Below are 16,657 nucleotides of genomic sequence, written 5' to 3'. Positions count from 1 at the left end.
AAAAACACTATAAAGGTGAAATCATAAAAATGCAGAATGTGGGAAATTCTATAGAGCAAATGACCAGTTTCCTCAACAAATAAATTGAGAGAGAGAGCGTATAGATTAGAAAGATTTAAGAAACATCAACCAAAACCAAATGCAATGCAATGTGTGGACCTTGCTGATACTGATTTGAACATATCAACAGAAGAGTAGCCCCCACTCGCTGCAACTAGAGAAAGCCCATGCACAGCAACAAAGACCCAACACAGTAAAAAACAAATAAATAAATTAAATAAATAAATTTTAAAAATATATATTAGTAGGCAATGTATAATAGCGCCTAAGAACAAATTCTGAATCTGGGCAGCCCAGTTCAGATCCTAACTCCATCACTTACTGTGTAAACTTGGGCAAATTATTAATCTCTCAATGACTCAGTCTCCTTATCTGTAAGAAGGGGATAACCTATCAGATGACTATCCTATCTGATAGAGTTGCCTCAGGATAAAAAGGTAACATATATGAGGCCCTTAGGACAATCCTCAGCACATGTTAAGCTCTATATAAATATTTGCTGTTATGATGATGCTTATCAGACAATTTTTCTTGTTACTTCTCAGGGCAAGGATCATTGTATGTTATTCAGCTTTGTATCCCCAGCTCTTAGCATAACACCTGGCATAAATGAATAGTCAGTTGCCTGTTTTTCCCATCTCTAACCTCCCCCAGCCTCCCCACTCAACCTCACCTTTCTACAGTGCTGTCAAAATAATCTCCCTTACATAGCTATGATACTTTTTCTCCCTTTGCTAAAGCTCCCACTTATTCTCTGCCACCTGCAAATTCCTAAGCTAGCATAATTTACCCCAAATTCTTTTTCCAGTTAAAGTGTTCTATATTCCCCTTCATACCAAACAGTGGTGTTTGGGGTATCTTTCCATCAGTCTATACCCATATTTGTAGCTGAGCACCTGCCAATCTATGCAGTCTAGGGCAGTGTTCAAGAGAATGGGCTCTGGGACTTCCCTGGTGGTGCAGTAGTTAAGAATCCACCTGCCAATGCAGGGGACACGGGTTCGAGCCCTGGTCCAGGAAGATCCCACGTGCCACGGAACAACTAAGCCCATGTGCCACAACTATGGAGCCTGCGCTCTAGAGCCCACGAGCCACAACTGCTGAGCCCACGTGCTGCAACTACTGAAGCCCGTGCCCCTAAAGCCCGTGCTCTGCAACAAAAGAAGCCACTGCAATGAGAAGCCTGCACACCACAACAAAGAGTAGCCCCCGCTCAACGCAACTAGAGAAAGCCCGCACGCAGCAACTCACAGCAACGAAGACCCAACGCAGCCAAAAATAAATAAATAAAATAAATAAATTTATTTTTAAAAAAGAGAGAGAGAATGGGTTCCGCAGGCAGACTGTCTGACTTTGGATCCTGATTCCAGCACTAATTAACAATGTAACTGTGGACAAGTCCCTTCACCTCTCCAAATCTGTTTCCTTGTCTGTAAAATGGAGGCAATAATAGTTCCTACTTCAAACCGAGGTGTTTAACATTTGGTCTGGTATCTGGCACACAGTTACCAAATAAACTTTAGCTGTTATTAGAAAACCTTCCTGCCAGTATATCCTTATTTCCCCAGCTCTGTGATCCTCTGGGTTCCCCTGCGACCCACAGAAGCTGGTAGTAGGGAAATGGAAGCTGCAAAGGGCTATGGTCATGAAATCAGGCAACACTGCTGTCCTCTTTACAAAAGCACAATGACGATGAGACTGGAGAACTATAAGCCAGGACTATAAATATATTGATAGTTTTGGGTGTAACATATCTGCTGTGCAAAACAAAATACTGTACTCCATTCAAAGGGTGGTTACCCTTGAGTCTGTGACCTCTGAAATTAGATGCACCGCTTGGTCTGTTCCTGCATTTTTCATGGCAGAGGGTTCATTGCTTTCATCTGATTCATGACCTTAAAAAGCCTTAACTAAGAGAGTGAAGAACCCTTGACCTTTCAGTACAATGTTCTCCGAGGAGAAAAAATTCATGTGGGCATCCAGCACCCCCTGGGGAAGTCAGTCAAAATTCCAGTGTTCACTGACTGCAGAACTTTGGGGATGCAAAGGCATTAGCCACTCTGGAAGGAGATAAAGTACACTCGGTAAACCTAGGAACACTACGGGCACTTTAGCTTAACGTGGTACAGCTACTGAGGTTTGGCGGCCTCCATCAATGAGGAATGTGAGCCCGTGTTTGCAGGTTTCTTGTGAGTGTCTTCATGAGTGTTGGCTGGTGAGGGCTGGGGGGAATGGTTCAACTTGTTTTTCATCAAAAGGGGATAATGTGAGCTTACAGCGAACTTCCATCACTACTACCTATAATTTTCTAGTTATTTTATCATCGATTGAATCTTTTCTTCCAGTAGCTCTGACGACCGAAGGCAAAACTGAAACACGGAAGGAGAAAGCAAAAGCAAAGAAAGCTCCAAAAGGAGGCGAGCACCCGGTCTTTCGTCCTGCGGTCCCTTTAAGAGAAGAACCTCTTGGGACCGGCAGTCCCAACCGACCCCAGTTTTAACCGAAACCTAACCCGGACTTCCCCCTCTTGACTCAAATAATACCAACTTTGGATTTTCCCTCCCCTATTGACCAATCAGATTCTGTTACCAGGCAGACTTTAGCTGCCGCCGGTGCGAGCCCGGCGCCTTCTGTCTCCGGGTAGCAGCAACAACCAATGGTAGAACAGGCCGTCCGAGTATCTAGGCAGATCGGGGCTGTTCCAGCCATTCAGAAAAAAGAAAATAAAGCAACGCACGAGCCCGCTGGGCCAGGACCGTGGGGCTGGGCTGGAGTGAAGGTGGCTGCGAGGTAGTTTCTCTTTCTCCCTTACCTTTATTGTTGCTTGTGTTGGAAGGCGACTATTCAAAGGTAGGGAGGGCGCAATATGAGTTGGGAGGAGAGCAGAAAAAGATTTTGGCTGTATTTTCAACTGCTTCTTCACCCATGTGCACGTGCCCCGAATCTGGGACCCCATTCCCCCAAACCGGGTTTCCTACGCCCAGCCCAGGAGTTCCGCTACCCTGAACCCCTCACTTTGAAGCAACGCGGGATTGAATGGAGGGGGAAGGGAGGGAGGTGGGGGCGCGCATCAGGATGGGATGTTGAGGGAGATGACGTAGGGGCCGGCGACGTGGGGAGGGGAGCTGCGGGGGAAGCCGTGGCGAGATTAAGTAATGAGAACTTGGGCCCAGTTTTTTCCAAGCCTGGAAGGGCAGAAAATGTTCGTATCCTTTCTGACCTCCCAGGCAAATTCAGTGGTGAGGAGCATATTAGAGAATCAAACAACTTTGTCTTGTGGTTGTTATTGTTGTTTTTGAGGGGAAGGAGGGCAGTATGGGGTCAGAGGCAGAAATGAAATTTTCTTTCTAATGTGGATTCCCAATCGCCCCTATCTCTTCCTTTACAGTTTTCCACATTTAGGAGACTGCAGAAAGGTGGGGCAGATAGAATGGAGATGGCAAAGATCTCTGGGTATATATGGCCCTGGAGAAGTAATGGAATAATTTCTAATTTTTGGAGAAGGCGAGTTTTAGAAAAAGACCACTGGGGAAATTTGGAGGCTTTCTTTCTGTTTTTCTATCTTTCTGGGTAGAGAGGTGAGGAGTGCCCTGGGGCCTCCGGGGGGGTGTGGGGGAGGGAAGTTAAATCTTCTTGTCCTGTCTTCTCCCAACTCCAGCCCTCATGCCGGGATGGCAGAAGATGAACCTGATGCTAAGAGCCCAAAGACTGGGGGAAGGGCCCCCTCAGGTAGTGCTGAGGCAGGGGAACCCACCACCCTCCTTCAGAGGCTCCGAGGTACCATTTCGTAAGTACTCATCACCACCTCTAAACCTCATTCCGGACCTGGGGATAGATCCCTGTAGCACTTGACTTCCTCTGTAGATGATCTCCCCCTCCCAAGCAAGTGCATCTGACCAGGGGAGAGTCTTCATCATGGTAGCAGTTCTTGAGCACCTGCTAGGCTTTTCAGACCTCTTCCTCTCCCTGGCAGTCAGACATAGGGATGGGGAAAAATCTTGTGTGTGACCTCCAGCTTTCTCCTCTTCTCCACAGCAAGGCCGTGCAGAACAAAGTAGAGGGAATCCTGGTGAGTATTCTGGGGAAGAGGGCAACAGGGAGATAGAATTGGTGGGAGATGAGGATGGTGAGGATATGGGTAAGAAAGGTTTATGCTAGTCAGTGTTGTCTATCAGAAGATAAGTGGCCTCGTAACTTGCTATCACTTTGACCTTGAGCATCTCACTTTACCTCTGTGACCTCTTGTGTAGAAGCCCAGTAGAAATAAAATCAGAGGTGATCCCCTCCGCTCCCCTTCTCTCCTTGGTAGCCCCTAAGGGCTCCTCAGGGCACAGTGAACGCACAGCCTCAAATCATTTCTAAGGTCCTTTGTCAGCCTGCCAGTCACTAAGTCAGCTGGACTTTTTAGTGAGGATCAGAGGGTCCTACCTTGGGTCCTTCTTGGCCTTATTATTTCTCCTGCCTCTGTTCCTCCCTACCTCAGCAAGATGTACAGAAATTCTCAGACAACGACAAGCTGTATCTCTACCTTCAGCTCCCCTCAGGGCCCAGTACTGGAGACAAAAGGTAGGTTTGGTGCTAGAATTTTAGATATCAGAGATTCTGATTTTTTTTTTTTTTTTGCGGTACGTGGGCCTCTCACTGTTGTGGCCTCTCCCGTTGCGGAGCACAGGCTCCGGACGCGCAGGCTCAGAGGCCATGGCTCACAGGCCCAGCCGCTCCGCAGCATGTGGGATCTTCCCGGACAGGGCCACGAACCCGTGTCCCCTGCATTGGCAGGCGGACTCTCAACCACTGCGCCACCAGGGAAGCCCAGAGGTTCTGATTGTTAAAGAAAGGCTCCCTAAAAGGGGGCAGGGTGAATAGGAATCCTCATAACAGTATCCTTAGTGGGGAAGAAAAGTCCCTGACCTGCCTTGGTTTACCAGGGAAAGGTGGATTCTGGATGAACTGATTCAGGCCAGCACTACTGGGGTGATAATCTGGTTACAACCAGGGCAGCTGTTGGGATGTTAGTAATACTTGTCTCTTTTATTTCTCTTGCAGCTCAGAGCCAAGTACACTCAGCAACGAGGAGTACATGTATGCTTATAGGTGGATCCGCAACCACCTAGAAGAGCATACTGACACCTGCCTGCCAAAACAAAGTGTTTATGATGCCTATCGGTGGGTGGATGAGGGGTGGGTGGGATGGTGGGCACAGGACTACCCCCTCATCCCTGGAGAGCTCCCTGCCTTGACAGAGCCTGACTTCTTAAAGGGTTTCCCAACCTTCATCCTCAGGGACCCTCTGAACCCACTCCCAAACCTCCTTCTCTGAGTATCTTCCCACTCTGTCCCCCACGCACTCAGGAAGTACTGTGAGAGTCTCGCCTGTTGCCGCCCACTCAGCACAGCCAACTTTGGCAAAATCATCAGAGAGATCTTCCCTGACATCAAAGCCCGAAGGCTTGGTGGCCGGGGCCAGTCCAAGTATCCTTGACTGGGGAGGTTGTGCTAGAGGACCTGGGGAGGAAAACTTAGTATGTGAAGGGACAGGACTGGAAACAGCCCAACCTTCCTAAGGGGCTTGGAGACCCCCATGTGTTGGTTGCCCCTTAACTTAAACGTCAGATATTGCTACAGTGGCATACGAAGGAAGACCTTGGTATCTATGCCGCCCTTGCCCGGACTTGACCTAAAGGGCTCTGAGAGTGTAAGTAACAACCCTCCGACTGCACTCTTCTCTCCAAGGTAGAAGTCAGAGGACTTTGGGAGACGTTTTGAAGCCTGACACAGCCTAGGTCATTCTGCACACAGTTTCTGGGTATATAGGACATGCCCTTCTGCCTACCCTACGGCTGAGGCAGAGGAGGGAGAGAATTTGTGGGTTTCTGGGATGGGTTGATAGAGGCTACTCCCATCTCTAGTCTGGTCTTACTTATGGTCAACACTGTCTCTGAGAGGGGTGGAGGGTCCTTTGTTCAGAGTGTGATTGGGCGTGTCCTTCCCCCCTGCAGCCAGAAATGGGCCCAGAAGTAACCCCAGCACCTCGGGATGAACTGGTTGAAGCAGCCTGTGCCCTGACCTGTGACTGGGCAGAGCGAATCCTGAAACGGTCCTTCAGTTCCATCGTTGAGGTCGCCCGCTTCCTGCTACAGCAGCATCTCATCTCTGCCCGATCTGCACACGCCAATGTGCTCAAGGCTATGGGGCTTGCTGGTGAGTGGACCCCCTCTTATGTTCTGAGAAACCCTCAGCCACTTTCAACCTCAAAGGCCCTCCCACATCCTAGGATAGAGACACCTTCTATTCCTAGAGAGCCTTCTAGGACATACCTTAGACCACCTTCTTTCCCCTGCCTCTACCAGTCAGTCAGTCAGAATCGCCTCCCTCCTCCACTCTGTTTCCTCCTCACCTTGTTACCTTTTTTGGAACCTCTGCAGAAGAGGATGAACATGCCCCTCGGGAACGGTCATCTAAATCCAAGAATGGTGTAGAGAATCTGGAGGGCGGAGCCCATAAGAGACAAGAGAGACAGGCCCAGGTAAGGAAGTTGATGCCCTTGACCTTGCTCCCCTGGGTTGGGGGTTTAGTACATCCTTCCCCCAGTGGGTCCAGTACTTTTTCACCTCCTGTGTCTGTATTTCCTCCGCTGTCCAGTCTTCCCACTTTTTGTGTTCTTCTCTTTACTTTTTAGCCTCCTAAGGAGCTGGACCCCCGGGCTGGGGCTGGCCCCCCAGCACGCGGAGAGCGAAAGAAGGGTGTAGTGGAGAGCCCAGCGCCAGCAGCCAATAACCCACAGGTTAATGCCCTAGTGGCCCGGCTGCCTCTGCTTCTCCCTCGGGCCCCTCGCTCACTTATTCCACCAATCCGAGTCTCTCCACCCGTCCTGGCCCCCAAGCTTTCTTCAAGCACTCTGAAAATGGCTACACTGCCTCTGCCCCCTAGAGCTGGGGGACCCCAAGCAGCTGTGCCCATCATTAACATGATCTTACCAACTGTTCCTGCTTTGCCTGGACCTGGACCTGGGCCTGGGCCTGGGCCTGGGCCTGGGCCTGGGCAAGCTCCACCTGGGGGGCTCACTCAGCCGAGGGGCACAGAGAACAGGGAAGTGGGCATAGGTGGTGACCCGGGACCCCATGATAAGGGTGTGAAGAGGACAGCTGAAGTACCTGTGAGTGAGGCCAGTGGGCAGGACCCACCAGCTAAAGCAAGAAAGCAGGATATAGAGGATACAGGAAGTGATGCCAAAAGAAAACGGGGGCGCCCTCGAAAAAAATCAGGTGGAAGTAGGGAAAGGAATTCTACCCCTGACAAGTCAGCAGCTGCCGTGGACTCTGCCCAGTTCTCAAGGTTACCACTGGAGACGTGGGCCTCTGGAGGGGAAGGCAACTCGGCTGGAAGGTCAGAGAGGCCAGGGCCAATGGGAGAGGCTGAGAAGGAGATGCTTGCCCAAGGTCAGGTGGATGGTGCTGTTTCCAGAGGAGGAAGGGGCCCCAGTTCCCGGCATGCCAAAGAAGCAGAAGATAAAATTCCTCCTGTCACCCCAAAAGTGAGTGTCATCAAGGGCAGTAGAAGCCAAAAGGAGGCTCTTCATTTGGTCAAGGGAGAGGTAGACACTGCAGCACAGGGTAATAAAGACTTAAAGGGGCTTGTGCTTCAAAGCTCCTTACCGCATGAGTGAAAGACCCCAAAGCAACACCCCCATGATAGGTATGTGGGGAAGAGTGCTATGTTAACTCTACCTGTCTGCCTAGTAGAGGCCCTTCTTTGCACTTGCTTCTCGCTTGGCTCTTCATTCTCTTCTGTATAGACAGCTGAGGCACCCTGTCTTGCATAGTGCCTGGTTCTTGCCTCTTACCTTTCCAGCTCAATACCCTTGGCTTTAGAGTCACTAATAAATCTGTACTGACCATCTTACCTGGATCCCTGTGCTATCCTGTGGAAATACAGGGATGGAGTATGATGAATGTATAGGTTAGGCATCTTTCAATTTTAAATCATAGAAAACCTAACTCGAACTGGCTTAAAAATAAAAATTTATTGGCTCATGTGACTGGAAAGTCCAGAGGTAGTGCTGGCTCCAGGTAAAGCTGATCCAGTGGCTCAGTATGTCTCTAAACACCTGATTGATTTTCTTCCCCTACTGTTCTACCTTCTGTAGGATCAAGCCTGGTCCACCTCATGGCTGCCAGCACTCCTAGGATTACATGTTTTCCTCATTCATGTCCAGCCAGAAAGAGAGGGCATCTTTGTGCCAGGAATCCTAGCAAAAGCCCTAAGATTCACTCTGGTTAGGCCAGCGTGGGTCACATGCCTGCCCCTAACCAATCACTGTGGCCAGGAGTTTGGTAAATGCTAGTTTGCTTATTTATTCTACATCATGGACTGTACCTTTCGAAAAAAGGGCAGGATCAGCCTCCGTAGAATCACATAGATTCCTAAATGGAAACTGGGAGTGGGGAGTTCCTGGGGAGACAGCTGACACCTAGCCACTGCTATGAAGTACCTGTGGTTTTAGCTTGCTGAGATCAGCTATACCTGCTTCCTCTTTTCCAAATAGTCTTGCATTTTCCTTACTGCAGGTATAATCTCTTTCCTCTTGTTCCAGTCTCAGAAGGAATGAGAGGGAAATCATTCTTCTTTAGGGACTATCTCTTTAGTCTCATTTAGATGACAGTCCCCTTTCTTTACATCTCAGAGATGGATATCCTTCCTTTTCCTGTTTCCAAATTTTAGGTTCCTCCTCATTCCTGCTTCCCCGTCCCCCACCCTACTGCCTCTTTCACCATGTAGAGTGAAAGATTTACTCCCTAGTCGTTTTATTAAATTCATTCTGTATCCACCAGGTGTCAGTCTCTTGTCATGTATGTGTCAGGACTTAGCCAGGATTGTGGGGCTTAGGCTATGTGTATGGAAGGGGGTCGCTGCGCATATCAGGGAGCACCAGTAGGAAGGGAATCCAGGTGTGTATTTGGAAAAAGCAGTAAACCAGCTGATATTACTTGAGGACCTACTGTGTCTTCTGCATAGGGTAGCTTCTGTCAGGGATTCTCAGTTTTCTTTCAGGGAGCCTTCATTCATTTGTTCATTTATTTCCACCATTGCAGATCTTTAAAAATTATAATATGTAATGTTTGATATCTATAAAGAATATATTTAAAATGGATAAGTTATGAAGCATAATAATTAAATGACCCATCACCCAATTTGTACATTAAAACATTAGAAATACCATTGAATTCCTTTGTGTTCTTCCCCTGTCCTATCCTTCTGCTTCTCCCTAGAGGTAACCACTATCCTTAATTCCGTGTTTATTAATTACCTGCCATATATATATATATATATATATATATATATATATATATATAGCGCTTCCATATATGTATATATTCTTTAAAAATGTATTGTTCAGTTTTGCTTTTTAGCTTTACAACATTTTATTCCCTAATACTCCCCTGTGGTTTGCTTTTTTATTTCACTTAACATTATTTCTAAGATTCATCCATGTTGTTGTAGATAGCTATTATTTGTTCATTTTTATCCATATAATATTTCAAGTGCATAAACCACAATTTACCCATCCACCTATCAGTGGACATTTGTTGTTCCCAGTTTTTTGCTGTTACAAATGATGCTGCTACTAACATTCTTGTACAGGTTAGTGCCTTTGTTTTTATTTCTATTTATTTATTTATTTATTGGCCATGTTGGGTCTTCATTGCTGCACGCAGGCTTCCTCTAGTTGTGGTGAGCAGGGGCTACTCTTCGTTGCAGTGCACGGACTTCTCATTGCGGTGGCGTTGAGCACGGGCTCTAGGCACGTGGGCTTCAGTAGTTGTGGCACGCGGCCTCAGTAGTTGTGGCTCATGGGCTCTAGAGCACAGTCTCAGTAGTTGTGGCGCACAGGCTTAGTTGCTCCACGGCAAGTGGGATCTTCCTGGACCAGGGGTCAAACCTGTGTCCCCTGCATTGGCAGGCAGATTCTTAACCACTGTGCCACCAGGGAAGTCCCAGTGCCTTTGTTTTTAGTAAGATTTCTAAGATGGTTCCTTTGGTCTGTACACCCTCTGAGTTGGAGACTGTTCCCTCTTGTCTCATTCTCTAAAAGGGTTTACATCAGATTGAAATGAACTGTCCCTTGAAATTTTGATAAAACATACTTGCTAATCCCTCTGAACCTGGCATTTCTTTGTGGGAAATATTTTAACTATTGATTTAATTTCTTTAATAATTATAGGCTATTTGGGCTTTCTATTTCTTCTTGAGTCAATTTAGGTAAAATGTTTTTCTAGAATTTTGTGCATTTTATGTCATTTTTTTTAAATGAAATTTATTCCATGTTCCTTTTTGCTTCTGCTCCCTGGGTAGTTGTGTCCTCCTTTTAATTTCTTCTGTTTACTTGCACCTTCTTTTTTCTCCCCTTGACCAACTACACCAGAAATTTATTTTACTTGTCTGATTTTAGCTGCCACTTTGGGCTTTGTTGATCCTCTGCCTTATATATTTGTTTTCCACTTCATTAATTATGGATCTTATCTATAGTATTTCCTTCTGCTTTCTTTAGATTTTAGGTTCTTTTACAACATCTTAATTTTAATCTTAATTTTTATCTAATTAATTTTCAAGCTGTCTTTTTTCTATTGTAAGTTTTAAAAGACCCACTTCCCTATATTCTCCAAATTTTTCTGTTTAAAGTATTTAAATTATTACTTAGTTCTAAGAATGTTTAAATTACCTTTATAACTTTTTTGATTCATGATTTAGAAAAGTTTTATAAATTTCCAAAATCTGGATATTTAAATTTTTATCTTTTTGATACTGATTTTCAGTTTAATCATTTGTGCTTAGAAAATGTGGTCTCTATGATACCAATTCTTTGAAGTTTGTTGGGAGTGTTATTTTATATTCTGTAACTTACCTTGGATGTCTAAATCTGTTGTTTTGTTTTCTGCTGACTCCTGCCCATGGCAGCTTATTTCCTTGTATATTTTGTATTTTAGTATTTTGAGCTCCTATTTTGAGCTCTTAATCTTAGATTAAGATTCCTTAATCTACGGAAATCCAGTAGGCCTAAATTGAGTGTACTTTCCTCCAGAGAGGATATGCATTTGTTTCTGCCAGGAGACAAAGGGTGCTCCTTACCTGGGACTGTGTTAGCCCCTTCAAGAGTCCTGATTTGGGCTTCCCTCGTGGTGCAGTGGTTAAGAATTTGCCTGCCAATGCAGGGGACACGGGTTCGAGCCCTGGTCCGGGAAGATCCCACATGCTGCGGAACAACTAAGCCCGCCAGCCACAACTACTGAGCCCGCGTGCCACAGCTACTGAAACCCGCACGCCTAGAGCCTGAGCTCCACAACAAGAGAAGCCACCGCGATAAGAAGCCTGCACACCACAACGAAGAGTAGCCCCCACTCGCCGCAACTAGAGAAAGCCCACACGCAGCAACGGATACCCAATGCAGCCAAAAATAAATAAAATCTATCTTTAAAAAAAAAAAAAGGGTCCCGATTTAATTCAGGAGTCCCAGGTTTTCTCCCCTGCTTTGGCCAGGCCCAGGGCTTAACCTCTGTTCACAATAATGATACTGGCATTTGTCCGCAGGGCAAGCCAGCTTCTCCTACTGCACGTTACTCATCCTTCATAAGGTTTCAGCTCAAATGTTATTTTTCCTTCCTCTAGTGATCTCTTCTACTTTCTGATGAGGCCAGCAATGTGCTAAACTTTATGTTTGCTGTAATTTATCCAGGATCCAGTTGTATTCTAATGGGAGAGCCCTTTTTCTTCTCCGTGCTGCCAGAAGTAGGAGTCCATTACTGTGGTTTTGACATTTCCCTTCTTGTTTTTTAAGACCTAGGCACTTGTTGGAAGCTAGTTGACTTAGGCACTGTCTTCAAGTCAATAGTGATCATAGCACAGTGTGAGTTATGTTAGCAGTAAGCACAGAGAGCTATGGGAGCCCAGAGGAATAGCATATAGATCAGAAATGACTTCCTAGTAAAGGTGGGTCGGACAAGTCTAATTCATAAAGCAAGGACAGAACAACAAGACATATGGTAAAAAGAACTAAATCATGATACTCATTCTGCTGCATAAGAGGTGTAAATTCAAAGAGATTGAGTAATTTGGGAAGGCTTCATGGAAAAGGTAGGCTTGAGTTAAGCCTTTAAGGTAAGTAGAGCTTAAATAGGTAAAAAAGGGGAGGGTATTCCAGGAAAAGCACGGGTTTGGGGATAAGGGACGTGAGCAAAGACATGGCAGTACAACCCAGTAAAGAGACCTGGCAGAAGGGATGTGTGTGAACAAGAGTGAGAAATAAACTGGAAGAAGAACACACAACCATTGAATGAATGGTTGAAAGTTACCCGTTGATTGAATGAATGAATGAATGAAAGGTATGAAGTTTGCATTAGAGGATGGAGGAACTGAAGTCAAATAGAACCAGCCAGGCAGCTGTTGCCATTATCCACCTGGGTGGAAATGAGGGACTGGACCAGGCTGCTGACATGTTAGAGATCATAGGCATATGGAAAAATAAACCACTGGTGCTAGAATAGATAGAAGCATCCAAGGAAATATTGTCCTCACCATGATTGGGTTTGAGGATGTATCCATTCACTTTGGGAGTCAAGACCACTGGATGATTTTAAGATTTACATGAATATTAGGGGGCTTTTAAGTAGCCTATTTTAAATCTTTACCTTATTTTAAAAATCTAACATGAAACAAGTAAATCTTCTGTAGTTCAGGCAATCTTCAGTTTATTAGATGAAGGGCTAAACTAAGGTTTTGGGGACTGCCTACTGCTTCCTCTCTACCATTCCCTATTCTCTCCTCAATACCCTGTTCCCCACTCCCATTGTTGTCTTTTTTCATTTTAGCCGTATCGTAAATTGTTAGAGGTAATTTATAATTTACTAAAATTTGAAATAATCTTTTGCTGTTAAACCAAGTCAAACTCAATATGTTTAGTCTATGGCCTCAAATAAATGAATTTATTGTTTATTTTTGTGGGTAACAATTTTCTTAATAAAATCAAAGCAAATACCACATGCTAAACGGAGGAATTAATGTCATTATATATTTGTCTAAGTGTTTTGTCTCATGTTGTGGTTCATCAGTAGGCCTAAGTCCTTTGTCTAGGATCATCCTGCTGGCTGCATCCTATGAGGTAAAGCTAATCTTAACATATATATATATATATATATATATATATATATATATATATATATATATATATATATATATATAATGCAGTATTTCTTAAGAAATGTTCATGAAGAGGCATTTGCTTACTGGAAAGAGCATGAATTCAGTTCAAATCTTAGCTTTACCAGTTTCCAAATGATTCTGAACACTTAGTCCAATTTTTTCAAACTGGAATCAAAAATAGATTGCAACTCATTAGTGGGTTGTGAAACTGATTTAGCAGGATGCAAAACAGTGTTTTTAAAGAGTGAAATAAAATAGAATAGAAAATATCAGCATGCATTGACTATAGTAAGGGTAAGTATTATTTCATGAAACCTTTATTTCAGTGAAGACATGTCTATGTGCTCTTCAGTGGTCCTGATTATAAAATCTATTTCTTACTGTGGGTTGAAGTAAAACAGTTTCAAAAAACGATGACTTAACCATTCTGAAGCTCAGTCTCCATAAAATAAAATCTCTTTCACAGGGTTGTAGTAAGGAATAAATGAGGTAATGTTTGTATTCATACACAGTAGGAGCCCACAAGCAATAACTGCTAGTAGCTTCTTTTTCTTTTCTCTGAAAAAAAGCCCATAATATCTATGGTTCAGGAGAAAAATTACTCTTTATTATTGCTTTAATCATAGGGGTGTTTAAAATATAACTGGAGCTGTATTATGACCTGGGTCCTCTAGTTTTACCAACTTTTGATGAAGTCAACTTCTTTCCCCAGTTTGATGACATTTAAATAAGTAAATGACATTACTTGACCCTGTTGGTACTTTCCTGCCCTCACACCCCAAGGTGCCACATGCGTACATGCTTTCCCACCAAAGTAAGAGGCTTCACGTGCATACAGGACAGTATGGGGTTCCTATAGAGTCACCATGTACATGAGTCATCCATGTACAACCATACATAGTTGTATACCTGTACCAGCTCCCTGGGACCTAAGATAGAGGTAAGTGGTGTTTTTTTCTATCAAAAGAGAATCTAAAAAATAGTTTCAGTGTGGTGAGGAATTTTAGAGAATATTATAAATGTTATGCTTTTAAATTAAATATGGGAAACAGAATAGCATTCAGTTTTATAATCTGACAATTAAGGAGACAGGAGAAAAGAAAAGCAAACAGGAAGGGAGGGGAATAATTTAGTCAAAACATTTGTTTGTAAATATTCTTATTTTATTAATTCGTTTAAGAAAGATAACTATTTTTCCAGAACAACTACGACAACAAACAATCAGACAATTGGCCCTGTTGTGCATTTTTGGAAATCTAATGCTTGACTGGATTCTCGTATCTGCTTCTGCATTCAATCTGTTGCTGTATCAACAAATATAAACATTTTTTCCTGTGGTAGAAACTAAGGATACAGCTAGGATACAAAGATAAATCCTTTCCTGCCTTGAGGAGCTCAGACTAGAGGAGGTTGGAGACCCAGAAATAGAGGGAAACAAAGAAAATTCCAAAAGAAGGCAGAAAGACAAAGTCACAAAGAGATGCACAGAAATTTACACATAAGAGCCCTTAGAACATAAGAGCCCTATGAACACAGAAAACTTGAAACAAAATCTTGTACCTAATAATACTGTCTGTGTGTGTGTATGGGGTGGGAGTGGGTCTCAGTTAATAAAGGACTTATAACTGCTGTAGCTACAAAAAGTTCCTACTTAGTTTGAACAGAGATGTTACTGGAAAATAAAAAACTTCCTACTATATAAAGTAAGCTTGTCACATCTCTTTTTACAATGTTTCAAAAAGCCATCTTACAGCCCTTGGGATCCCTATCCCTTGATGGGATGGATGTGTGACATTTTTTATATTTTTTTATTTTTTATTTTTTTTGCGGTACGTGGGCCTCTCACTGTTGTGGCCTCTCCGGTTGCGGAGCACAGGCTCCGGACGCGCAGGCTCAGCGGCCATGGCTCACGGGCCTAGCGGCTCCGTGGCATGTGGGACCTTCCCGGACCGAGGCACGAACCCGTGTCCCCTGCATCGGCAGGCGGACTCCCAACCACTGCGCCACTAGGGAAGCCCGGATGTGTGACATTTTAAACTCTAGGGTAAACCAGGGTCATCACCTCTCCATACTTGCCAGACAGCTGACTGGGAGCTGGCCAAGAGCTGCTAGGCCTGACAGATGGACTGGTGATTCCCCACTCCAGACGAGCGGTGACAAATTTAAACTATCTTTGGCACTCTTGGCCTCTTTCTTTGTTCATCTTTCATTACTGTACTCCTGATTTAACCTAGCTTATCAACTTGCCCTCCCATGATATGAGCAAATTCCCTTCAGGATGCTCTCCTCTTTTTTCTTTGGCTGGATCATTTCTAGCAACTCTTCTCTGAGCTGGCTCACAGTATTTCTGAGAAACCTTTCATTCATTCATTCATTCATCATATACAGTGTGGCCTTTTGTATTAATTAACAATATGTTCCTTCAGCAATCAGGTACCCCATTTGTTCTACTTTTGTACATACTGCATGTTTTACATAGGTATTTTCAAGCTATTAATCTTTATTCTGCCTCCCGAACACTGAGGCAGTGACCCTCTTTCCTTTTGTCATCTATTCTATATTATTGTCCCAATAATAGTAATATAGTACTACGTATAGTAGTAACCTGTACTCTCTTTTAATCCTCACAAAATCCTGTAAAGTGTTAATATTCTTGGATCCACTTTGCAGACACAGAAACGGAGGTTCACAGAGGTTAAATCAGTCATTCCAAATCAAACAGCCTTTAAGTGGCAGGGAAGGTGGCATCCAGGATCTGGGCTCAAACAGCTAGCCCCAGTGTAGAATATTAAGTAAGGCCCTATGAGGGTTGGGACAGAGGTTCTGACGTAAAGGGTTCCTAGTCAATAAAGCTATCTGATAAATACACAAAACCAACACCAGAAGTCCATTTGTGGGGCGTATTTTTTATTTGTTTAGTTTTATATGGTTTTGTTTCGTTTGGAAGGAGTGATTATGCCCTCCAAGCTTTTGTCATTTCACTCACCTCTTCCGACCTGGCCCTGTCCAGCCTCTCCCTGGCTGGATCGAGGTCCGGAGGCTGGAGGCCAAAGGCTGCCCAGGCAGGTGGTGACCTCGGAGGCAGAACCGCCGCCTCGAGTCGCGCCGCTAACGGCGAAAGACTGACGCGGTTGGACCGCGCCATTCCCCCCAAGCGATAAGAGGTGTAATCTTGGCATCGTCCTTAAAGATGAGTAGGAAAAGGATAGTGAAGGTGACTATATTCCCCGCCTGCCCTTTGTCTTTCTGCTGTCCAGCTGGATCCCCAGCGTCCATCCCCTGACCTGATTTACTAAGGAAGTCGTGTGGAATAACGGAGGGGGAAAGCCATTGATTGCAATTACGTTAACTCGGTTGCTAAGCCGAACGGGCTCATTTACATCTAATTTGCATGTTCCTATGC

The 16,657-nt window shown here is 44.6% G+C and overlaps 1 protein-coding gene across 4 annotated transcripts; it reads left to right on the top strand.

The window, feature by feature from the left end:
• Window positions 1-2,728: 2,728 nt before the first annotated feature.
• On the top strand, window positions 2,729-12,002 carry RFX5 (regulatory factor X5). Of its 4 annotated transcripts, XM_060090530.1 has the most exons (11): window positions 3,222-3,262; window positions 3,719-3,847; window positions 4,096-4,129; window positions 4,544-4,626; window positions 5,107-5,226; window positions 5,413-5,532; window positions 5,674-5,755; window positions 6,060-6,261; window positions 6,486-6,586; window positions 6,740-6,844; window positions 11,271-12,002. In XM_060090530.1, exons 2-11 carry the CDS (start codon window positions 3,732-3,734, stop codon window positions 11,346-11,348), a joined length of 1,041 nt encoding a protein of 346 aa, XP_059946513.1. In that variant the 5' UTR covers window positions 3,222-3,262; window positions 3,719-3,731; the 3' UTR covers window positions 11,349-12,002. The 4 variants fall into 4 exon arrangements, with proteins under 4 accessions (XP_059946510.1, XP_059946512.1, XP_059946511.1 ...); XM_060090527.1 differs by lacking the exons at window positions 3,222-3,262; window positions 11,271-12,002 and adding an exon at window positions 2,729-2,850 and having other exon boundaries at window positions 6,740-8,298; XM_060090529.1 differs by lacking the exons at window positions 3,222-3,262; window positions 11,271-12,002 and adding an exon at window positions 2,828-2,910 and having other exon boundaries at window positions 6,740-8,298.
• The last annotated feature ends 4,655 nt before the right edge of the window (window positions 12,003-16,657 follow it).

Source organism: Mesoplodon densirostris, chromosome 2 (genome assembly GCF_025265405.1).
Source record: "Mesoplodon densirostris isolate mMesDen1 chromosome 2, mMesDen1 primary haplotype, whole genome shotgun sequence".
Taxonomy (NCBI): Eukaryota; Metazoa; Chordata; class Mammalia; order Artiodactyla; family Ziphiidae; genus Mesoplodon; species Mesoplodon densirostris.
This window is presented reverse-complemented; position numbering and strand designations above follow the sequence as displayed.

Coding starts and splice junctions, on each gene's coding strand:
- RFX5 (XM_060090527.1), top strand. CDS start 3,732: ATGGCAGAAGATGAACCTGATGCTAAGAGCCCAAAGACTGGGGGAAGG. Junction 3,848..4,095: donor AGGCTCCGAGGTACCATTTC/GTAAGTACTCAT, acceptor TCTTCTCCACAG/CAAGGCCGTGCAGAACAAAG. Junction 5,533..5,673: donor GGTGGCCGGGGCCAGTCCAA/GTATCCTTGACT, acceptor CTTAAACGTCAG/ATATTGCTACAGTGGCATAC.